Source organism: Eurypyga helias, unplaced genomic scaffold (assembly GCF_000690775.1).
Source record: "Eurypyga helias isolate BGI_N326 unplaced genomic scaffold, ASM69077v1 scaffold26622, whole genome shotgun sequence".
Classification (NCBI taxonomy): Eukaryota; Metazoa; Chordata; class Aves; order Eurypygiformes; family Eurypygidae; genus Eurypyga; species Eurypyga helias.
In genome coordinates this window covers 45,061-55,594 of record NW_010238275.1, presented here as the reverse complement: position 1 = coordinate 55,594, position 10,534 = coordinate 45,061, and the positions used below count along the sequence as shown (strand labels likewise).

The window sequence follows — 10,534 nt, the reverse complement described above, 5'->3', positions numbered from 1 at the left end:
AACCGCTTAGCTCTGGAGGTCCTGGATTCAAGCTGCTGTATAAAAGTAGGGCTGATTATTCCATCCAAAACCTTTTTCTTTCTGAGTTTTAGTACACTTTAAATTTTTTATTCCTTGGGCTACAAACGAAACACACTGAGCCACTAAAGACTAACGATTGGGGTGTGCCTGAGAGATGTGTGACAGCAGGGAATTGGCCTCTGAGCTCCAGAGCTCTTACTCTAGTAAATGACTCTTCTTCCTCCCTGTTGTCAGGAATTGAATTCCAGTTACTGTTCTCTGTGGTCCTGGGACTGAAATCAGTCTCCACTCCTGGGTGCCTGAATTCATGCCTGTGGGCTTGAGCCCCATGTGCGTGACTTACCCTGGTGCAGCTCTCTCCTGCTTCCTGTTCTGTTCACCTTAATGCTAGTGGCACTTCCGGGGACTTCTTCCTTCAGTAAATCAGGCCTTTTATTTAGTAGATTAAATAGAGTTTCCATCCGGTGAAAACAGAATAGCTTGCAAAGGCTGTGTCACGGTCCTTGTTTCACAGATGGGTCAGCCGAGGCATAGAGATGAGTTGGCTTGAGGCAGTGGGTACCAGTGCAAGTTGTGCTTGCCAGAACATGCTGCCTCCCACGTGTAAAAATGCAGGTCACGGTCTCAGCTGGAATTTAATCCGACAGAGCTGTGCAGTTGTCCTGCCCCCTTCTCTTTGCTGAGTTATGGTCTGTGTAGATGCTATTACCTAGATTACTTCAAACCTCTAGATGAGGTTTGGGCCAAGTTTTGTTGGGTTCCTGCCAAGGCTAACAGACATCAAGCTTGTAAATGAACAGTGGTGCAAATAAAAATGTGAGAAGGGGATTGCTGGTTGAACAGGATAATCCAGATGCTTCCTGTGTGAGATCCCATCCACGAGACCTTCTCACATCTTTGCTTCTTTCTTGATATCTTCTTACCCCTCCACCTGCCACTGCTTTACTGTGAGGTCCAGAGTTCTGATGGCTGTGTCAGAAATGCCGCAAGAAAGAAACAAGTTGCCGTGTGAGGAGTTTATGTTGTCAAGCCTCAGCATGTGAACAGTGAGCCACGTTTTATAGGGTGCAAAGGACTTGCTTTGAAGTCCTCGGATATAAAACATGTTCTACTTTGAAAGCCTCTTACATGTCTGCTTTTCCCCCCTCAATGTTTTCTTTGCAAGCCAGAGGGCTCCTGTTTGATAAGAAGTCCAAATTCCATAGCATCAACTCAATCCAGAATTTTGGGAAAGGGGAACGCCATGTGTTGCAAGGCCTGTGCAGTGAGCGCCAGAGCTGGAGCTGCAGGCTGCTGCCAGCCACGGTGGGGGTGTAGGATTGGGCATGGAGGCCTCGAGATGATTACCAGAGGGAAGGCGGGCTTGATCACGGCATCCAGAGTTGGCTTTGGAAACCATCTTACTGGAGGAGGAAGCTCTCCAGATTGGAGAAGGCGCTGAGCCAGCCGCCCATCATCCCAGCAGAGCAAGAGCCAGCTCTCCATCCAGCATTGCAGCTGCTCCTGGTTCCAGCGCTGAGCGGGAAGGCCTAAAACCTTTGGACCTTCCAGCGCCACAAAGAAGTGGTAACCCAGCTCCCTTTAAACTGGTTCTCCCGGGTACCAGGTGCAGCCTGAAAGAGCTGAGGGCACGGCTGCCAGCCCGGCGGCGAAGCATGGCCGGAGGTCTCCTCGGTCTGCAGACCCAGTCCCCACGGCAGGCATCGCCGTGCGCTGGCACCCGGGTCACACTGGGCTGGTGTGCAGGCCGGGCTGCTGAGCTGCTTGGCAGGGAGCAGCCACGCAGTGATGACCTCCTGGGTAATTCACTGTTTGTTGGATTCCAGGACTGCTGTAGAAATGGTTTCCAAAAAAACCGAAGTTGGAAAAAGTGAGAATTGAGTAACATCATCTGCCACAGTAGCACTTTCTTTCATACGTTGGAAATGCTGTGGCATTTGTTTAGGCAGAGTGTCCTAACCCTGTAATTATAGCTCACAAATGAGAGAAGCCAAAAATGGTTGTGGATATGTATCTGGAAAAGCAAGCGCTCCATGTCCAGGAAGGAATGAGTGTCTGATAAATGAGTTGGTTGAGGCAAATAGGTTTCATCTGATGTCAGGCCGAGGAAGCCACTGGGGGAGGAATAAGCTAGCAGGTTTTCATGCCGCCTTTTTTCCAAGAGCCTAGCTGCAAGATTTGTCTGTTTTCTTCCTTAATTTTTCAAAGTCAGTAATCTGCAATGAATTCCCTTTGGAGCTTGGAACTGGAGAGAGATATTTGTTTTAAACCAGTAAGAAGTGTGATAACAAATCCAGCAAATAAAATTACATTTTAATTTGTGTCTCGAAGTGAAACCTGAGGGCACGGTCTTCTCCATAGGTTCTGTATTACTTCTGTATAGTGTCTGGTGCAGAGCTTTGAGAGCATCGCTTGTGCTTACTCTGGCATGTACAGTCCCCAGACAGGAGAAGGGTCGCTGTAAACCTCTCTTGGGATGTGGTGTACATGGACTCTTTGGGCTTGAAAAAGCAGAATGCCGTGAGTGGAAAGAGCACGTGGCCATACATAATCTCGTTTCATAAGCAGATGTAACTGCAGGAAGGCCAAGGACGAGTCGTGTGAAGTTTTGCACAGCCCTTCGGAACTTCTGCTGAAGTGTTCTCCTAAGGGCACTCCGGGTACTTTGGGGCAGTTCACCCTTTTATACACCCCAACAGACCTGTCCTTGTTCTATCAGAGGTACCCTCATCCCATGAAAAGCTGCTCAGGTTTGTCCTTCCTTTCCCTCCTTGAATGCTTTTATCCTTCCTTCCCTGCAAAGAGTAACTTGTGTGAGTTGTTGGAATTTTGGTGATGGGGAAAGGGCAAGCAAAGGTTGAAACTGAAATTCCCAAAAGCTGTGCTGGTTTGTGTCAGGATCCTACAATCACTTCTTTTTGTCTTTACTTTAGGTAAAGCAGATCATGGAAGAAGCTGTCACCCGGAAATTCGTACATGAAGACAGCAGTCACATCATCGCCTTATGTGGTAAATGACACACAAAAGAGCCAACACTACATAAATCTTACTTTTCCTGTAGAAATGTGTTTTCTCTGCTGGTAGATGCAGGGTATTAAATATTAGCAATCGTGCAGTTCAGGCCCTTGTCACCATCTTGTTACATTTTCTACATCTGTGTGTACATTACAAATAAGAAAATAACTCTTATTAAAATGGCATTATCCAAAATAAGTACCAAGTCAAAATGACAAGGTTATTTACTAGGAAGCACCTGTAGGTTAAATAATATGTATTTGGAGATAAGATACAACTTGGAGAATAACTGCCAAAAAATAAAGTTTTCTGAGTCATGGGTTAAAATCTGACAGGTACCTTCCAGCTGAAAATACTTGGTTCTGTAGGTTGTCTGAGTGTGTTTGAAGAATAAGGTGTCTGTCTGAGTATAGATGACAATCCAGCCAAACAAGTCATTGAAAGAGCTGTTGCCTTTTTTTAAAAGAAGAGAAATGGTGGAAATCTGTGACTTTTCTGGCCAGTGTCATGGTGTCCACTGGATGCCGTATGACATAAACAGAGCATTTGAGAGACTGAGGTCTTGGCTTTGACATTGTGAACACGCTTGTATATTTTTTTTAATACAATCAGTGAGCCATTATGTTGGTGACTTTTCCTCATGACTGTATTTTGGGAGTTGCATTACCAAGAACTAGCAAGAAAATAAAGGTTATTTGAAGGCAACGTCATGTATACCAAGGGCAGCTGGTGCTTCAGGACTATAAATAGACCGAAGTCTGAATAAATTCTAAAATTTGGTGGTGGTTTGCCTGGTCCCTGCAGACGTACTGATGTGTGTGTTGTGCTGATGGAGTGAAGCAGAGCCTGTGTGGGTGGGTGGCTGAAGAATGGTCCAATGCTGGAATCTCTGTGGAGGTCAGCTCCCGAGAGGTCATACCAAGTACTCCTTTGGAGACTTAGCCTGAAAAGGAACTGTTGAATGCTAGTCCAACAGTTCTGTAATCTAGACCATAATTTACCAGGGCCAATAAAAATTAACACAATTCATCAAATTTTGGTGTGTGGAGAAACATCACAGCAAGATGCCGCTGATAATTAAAGCTACGTACAATTGTAAATATGTATGTTGGCCTGTGAATTCTTGGCTGCTTTTTCTTCATGCTTCAAATTGAAGACTTAACTGGAAGTGATGCTGAGAGGGATTGGAGAACAGCCATCGCCTAAACACTTCTGAATATGGAGCATTTGCAGCCAAACATACCCAGTTATGCGTTGATGACAGTGGAGAGGTTAAGGTGACTGGAAGTTAGATTTGGCTTTGGAGATAAGTGGATTGTTATCGAAAGCAAAATTTGGAGAAAAGTAACCTTTTTGTGTGGCAGCACTGCAATTCCAACTTGCTCTGCTGTGTGTGGTTATGTATGCCAAGCTAATCTTACACTAGCCTGCTTACTGTTTCCAAGTTACCTTTTCCTTGCAGCTTAGGAGAATGTGTTCATCCCTACACAGTGCAGGACTGTAAGATTTTGGCCATGTTCTCTGGCTAATGTTTTATTGCTATTAATATAGCCTATAGCCATTTCCTCCATTTAGGTTGTGGTTATGTTAAATATTCCTGTTTTATCTACTGCATATTTGTATAATATAGAGGAGAAAAAGTAACTGAGGAAAACAGTCCTGACGTAGGAGCAGGTGAAGGAACCCTGAGCCTCTACCCTTGCTGCAGGCTGCGTGTTTGATCTGCAGAGCTCCTGGTTTTGTCTGTTTGTCCTCTGTCTTTGAAATAACACACTGTGAGATGTGCTGCACTGATGTAAGGGGTAGTGGGGCGGCAGCTATTTCTGTTAGAATCTGCTCGGACAAAATTAGCACTACTGTAAAATCTTCTTAATATTTCTCCCTTCCTCCCGCTGTGATTCGTTGGTTTTGTGTTCTGAATTCTGTAGGGTCTGAGGAACTAATAGCTCTCCATGAACTGCCTTATTATTGCCCAGCAATCCTACCTATCCTAAGGAAGTATTCCAACCTGCAGCTGCTTTGAATGTAGGACTTAATTAACTCTAAGCCAGAAGCAGGTGAAGCTGAATGTGCTATCACTTCAGCTAATTGAATGGAGAAACCTTTTCCAGTAGATTCGGCTAACAGCTCCTGGCTGGGGCTCTCCTGTGTGTGCAGTTCTCTTCCCTCCCCCACTAGTTTCATGTGCCTCTTCAAGAGGTTTTTCCCTTCTATTTAAAATTAGATTGGCTCAGTATGTGAGTCACTTTCAGTGATTCTTCATTATAAATATAGAATTCTTGTGAATCATTTTACTCTCCTGCAAGGCTGAGTTTAGAAAGAGTCTCTTGAATACATGATAGTTGATTTTCAGGGCCTGTCTGCATCAGTAACTGAAAATTTCCTGGCTCTCCTAGGTCCTAAATGGCTGAAGGTACCAATTAAATAGTGTGTGCCACATTTTTCACACCCTTCCTGGGTGCCTCTTTGTGATGGTATGTGAGGTTTGTAAGCAGGAGAAACTCCAAGGCTGAGGTGGCAGACTCGGTGTTCTGTTCAGCCCCAAGCTGAACTGCAGCAGCTCTGAACAGAGCTCAGGTCTATCATCTGTTAAGCAGAAGGAAGTTTTTCATGAAACGTGTCTCTCTGGTCCTGGATTCAGTCCCTATGATGCAGCTGGATAGAAGAGTAGCTCATGTTGTGTAGGGTTCATTTGCAAGTGTTGAGCTTATCTGGGATTTGGCATATGACAGGACAAGAGGAAAATGCATGAAGAGAGGTTTAGATTGGATATTAGGAAAAATTTCTTCATGGAAAGGGTTGTCAGGCACTGGAACAGGCTGCCCAGGGAGATGGTGGAGTCACCATCCCTGGAGGGATTTAAGAGGCGTGTGGATGAGGTGCTTCGGGACAGGGTTTAGTGGCGGGCTTCACAGTGCTGGGTTAATGCTTGGATTTGATCATCTTAAAGGTCCTTTCCAACCTAAATGATTCTTTGATCCTGTGGGTAGGAGGGCCCTTTTCATGGCCCAAGGTCACCCTGACGAGACCACAGGAAATGTGTGTTATGGTAGGAGACACAGTGCCAGCACTACCTTTCTGGCAGTGAGCTCACCTTGGCCAGCTCCTGAGGGAAATGCCGTTCTGGGCCCGAGGCAGCTCCATGCCAGCCTTGCTAGGAGTAAAGCCTCTGTGCAGGTCAGCCCTACTCATCCAGTGGGAGAGACGACTTGTAACCACAGTGACTCTGCTTACAGTCTGTAGTCTTCACCTGTGTGACTTAAGTGAAGGAAAACAGTGCTGATGTTTTCATCGTTGTAGGTAAGTGGTGAATGCAGATGTGTTTGTATTTGTTCTCAACCCAGTTTATAGCCTACTTACATTCCAGTTACTCTTTCATCCTGTCTGATTTCCAAAAGACCTAGTTCTGTGATTCAGAGCCACCGTGGGTCTGTTTGGGCTGTGCACAGTGTGGCTGATGTGTGCCACGGTGGGACAGAAATTCCGAATTTCGTTGTGTTTCCGTTGAGTGAATTTCACCAGTGCTGTGTTGTCAGTCAGCGCATAACGAAGTGACGCAAGCTCTCTGGGTATTCGTGGCATCTATAGAGGCCAGGCCTTTCTGTTAAAGACTGGATGTGGATGTTTTCAGCCTGGGTTATCTGGTGCCGTCTCCTTAGTAACGGCAGCTGACATTGCATGACGTCCGGACCGTGCCTCGCTCCTTGAGCTGAGTGCCACCTCTGCGGTCGCTCTCCTCCTGCATCCTTCCTTTCGCTGGCTTCCCTGGAATCTGCACGGCTGCTCGTGTTCTCACCAGATATACTAGCCCTTCCTAGCTTTTACACTTCTGAGGGAAAGGGGGGAGAAAAAGAACTTTTCTTTTGTCTGTCTCTGCCGTTACCTACTGTGGACTTGCCAGCAGTCAGCAAGCAGAGTTTTCTAGTTCAGTGCATTACACTTACCGTGCTCGTCCAAAAACTATCTGCAGCTTTGCTGAGCTTTTTTCTGCATGGTTGCCCACCTGTAGATCTGACAGTAACATGCCTCCATAAGCACAGTATCAAAAACTTGTTTAAATCAGCTTCATACAGCAAGCGTAATGGAACAAGCCTTACTCATGAATGGATCCAAGAGAAGGTTACCCAAATGTTCTTGCCTTTGAGGGTATGCAGCTCACATCACGAATCTCACAGGACTGATTTTTTCCAAGTGGTCTCTTTTATGTGTCCAGTCAGCATCTTCCATTAACTCACTTTTTAACGGTTTCTACTCTTCTCCCCTTTTCACCTAAAAAAATAATAAAACTTGTACAGAAGGTTTCACAGAAGCTAGAAATGTACCAGATTGGGGCATCTTTACTCCAGATGTACAAAGCCAATTCAAATTGTCCTGAGTAACATGCTTTATCTTGTTAAAAAAAAACCAAAACGCCTTTCAGATGCTTTCAGTCTCATCTTTGAAACCAGCATTTTTCTGTTTTTCAAAGAGCTGTCTGGTTCGCAGTGGGTGTGTGTAGTGCGGGGGCGATGACCTGTGTTGTCCTGTCTGCTCAGCGAGGTAGCCCTGAGGAGCTGGGGCAGCCGAGAGCCCTTCACAGAGCTGGTGCCTTCAGCAGGGCAGGGGCAGGGGCTTCTGCCCGGTTTGCCAGGTCCGCGTGCCTCCGGCAACATCAGGAGATGGAAACGTTGGGAGAGGCATCTGCAGGCTTGCCTTCCTTCTCTGCCATTCATCCAAATCATTGCATCCGTGGTGGAACAGTGGCCGGACTGTCCATTGTAACAACACGGGTCACCGGGACGTTTGTTAATGCGCTTCGCGGTTGGTGTGGTTACTGCGTGAGCAGAGCTGTACAGAACTGCCCTTGCTCAGACTGTATGCTCTGGTCACAGGCATTGTTCATGGGAGGAGGAAAGAGAAAAGGGGGTGTGTGGGGAGCCTTCTCCTGGAAAAGACACTTAAGCAAGCCGTATACATGGCACATGCCTGATGAGTGAGTTACGGTGCCAGAAGGACACTGCTCCTGTAATAATAGTAATTAAATGTAGAGTATACTTCTAATGTCTTGTTTTTAAAGGCATATTGATAACTACTCTGAAAACAAACTTTGTCCACACAGTATCTCCCTCAGTGAAGTTAACATGGTATTGTTCTGATTGGTATAATTATGGCTTAAGAGTAGCAAGGATGTTGACAAATAAAAACTGGGATTGTACAAAAGTGCAACATTCACTGTGTGTTTGTTTTAAAGGAAATATGAACTTTGAATTGGCTCGTAATTAAATTACTGTTCATAGGAATTGATTGCTTGGCCTGGTTTATAATTTAAAGGTGTTTTTATATTGTTTGAAATGAGTCTCAGTATTTTGGTTTTGAATAAATATTTTGAGTGTATTAAATTGAAATCATCCTGAATTCTCATGCTGGAAAATAATTGCCGTAAACTTCAGGTGTGTTACTGAGGGCTGGAGAGTGCCGGAATCAAAACATGTTTTATTTAGATGTAAAATCAGCATGCCTGCTTGTCATAGTGAGCATAGTTACTGCGTTTTGGGGGAAGGTTCGCAGTTAACGTGAGTAAAAATGGTAACTTGGACACAGTCAAACATGCAGAACTTGACTTTTCAGTGAGATTTTTATTCAGATTAGGGAAGGGATCAAGTGCGCAAAAAGTTTTTTTTTTTTTTGCCTGAAAGTCTGCCGTCAGTAATTAAACCCATTAATTAAAATGTACAGAATCCCTTTGTGGTTGCAATGAAAAGGCCAGTTCTGATCTTGAGCTGTAGAACGGTATTTAAAGTTGTGCTTGAGGCTTCCTTTAAACCTTTTTGAGGATTGCAGGTTTGCGTTGCACTTGTTCCTTAGGATGTGAGAGCAGAGAGCTGGGGGCTTCTGTCGCTGTCCCTGGGAACTGTGCCTCCAGACCTCCCTGGGATGGGACCGGAGCGGTGCTGGGAGGCGGATGGGAAACCGGGGCATTGCCGTTGTCGGTTCTTTTCCTCCCACGTCAGTGGCTGGTGTCGATTTTTCTTCGGAGCCCCGCAGGCTGAGGAAGGGTGATAGCTGCAGCATTACGTTCCTCGTAGCTGTGCTTGGTGCACGTCTCAGAGCCAGAACGATCGGTGTGATATCCCTGGATGGCTTTAACAAGCATCCCCTTGTCCTTCGTGGTGTAGGGGTATTCCTCCTTAGGGCGTTACGGGCATTATGTGTAAAATACATGTATATTTTATTGCGGCAGCCTAATTTCTTCTCTAGCCTGGGCGATGATAGAGGAGTTGCCTGAAGGAAGCTCTGCTCAGCGTGCTGCAGCAAGAGGCTGTTATTTGCTCTGGAGTCTCGGAACCACGCTGCCTGTTTCGGAGCTCTGGAGACGCCTGGTCTCATGGACTGGCTGCCTGCCAGCAGCGCTGCGAGGCTCCCGGGGTGTCTGACCCTGAGCTCCGCTCAGCCGGGAGTAGGCCGTGGGTTTGGATTTGATGTTTCAGGCAGCTTTCTCTGGTTTTATCATACTCCTGAGGGGTTTTTTTTGCTGTCAAGGAAGGGAAGACCTGTAGATCCAAGAGCCTCTCTGAATTGCAACATGCATTCCCATTGATACCGAGATGTTGATGTGAGTGTGGCCAAACCACTCATAAACTAGAAAACAAAGAAACTGAACTCGAATTCTGTAAGGCATTGAAGCTCTTCCATCAAAGACAACAGCAAAACTCTTGTCATCTTTTTCTTTTCTTGATCCTTTGGGTATCTTTTTTGGTATACTTTGGACACCTGACATATGCTGTTTCTTCCCATTTCCCGTTACTAGTATCATTTGATTTACCCCCGGTCTTGCTTACAATCCTTCACTTCAGAGACCTTGGGAAGTATTTATTTTTCCTTCCCTCAGTGTCATTTCATTATCTTTGCCTTCCAATTCTGTTCTAAAGCTGGTCTAAAGACCAGACCTACAAAGCAGAAATGTTTTCCCCCTTTTAAACCCAAGCAGAAAATTTGCTATTTCTGCATGTTAAGTTACTGTTCTACCTTGATAGATTTGTTGAGAAAACTCACTGCAGAGCCTGCAGTTCCGTGTGCTGGTCCGTTCCAGACTGGACCTGCAGAGGAGGGGAACCAAGAGCCTCTGCTGTCGGAGGAGACTGGAGAGCCTGGCGTCTCAGCCTGGGAGACAGGCTTGGCCTCCTGCGCTGCATTAACCCTGGTTTTGTTCTTTCCGTGATACACACTGCTTTTCTTCTCTTACTAACTGATGAAAATTACTGGGTTTTTTTCTGGGTAATACTGTGTTTAAGTATCACAGATCTCAAAAAGGAACAGCATCCATGTCAGGATCTGTCCAGTACTGCACTGGGAAAGGTAATATGGCTGGACTGCAGAGCTGGATCTGAATATTGAAGTAAGGTGTTTATACGTTGTCGGTGACTGCGGTTAGTCATGCATGCAGCCCTTTGAACAAAAGAAGGCTGTGATCACTGCGCTGAGGGGAGCTTGTGGTATGATGGATTCACGGTAGTTAGCA

At 45.7% G+C, this 10,534-nt stretch overlaps 1 protein-coding gene across 1 annotated transcript in view; it reads left to right on the top strand.

Annotated features, from left to right (window-relative positions):
• SGSM2 (small G protein signaling modulator 2) overlaps positions 1–10,534 on the top strand; it is a 58,860-nt gene that overhangs the window by 4,150 nt on the left and 44,176 nt on the right. Inside the window, exon 2 of the mRNA XM_010147801.1 lies at positions 2,955–3,030. Coding sequence (XP_010146103.1) covers positions 2,955–3,030 — 76 coding nt within the window. The remainder of the gene's footprint in view (positions 1–2,954; positions 3,031–10,534) is intronic.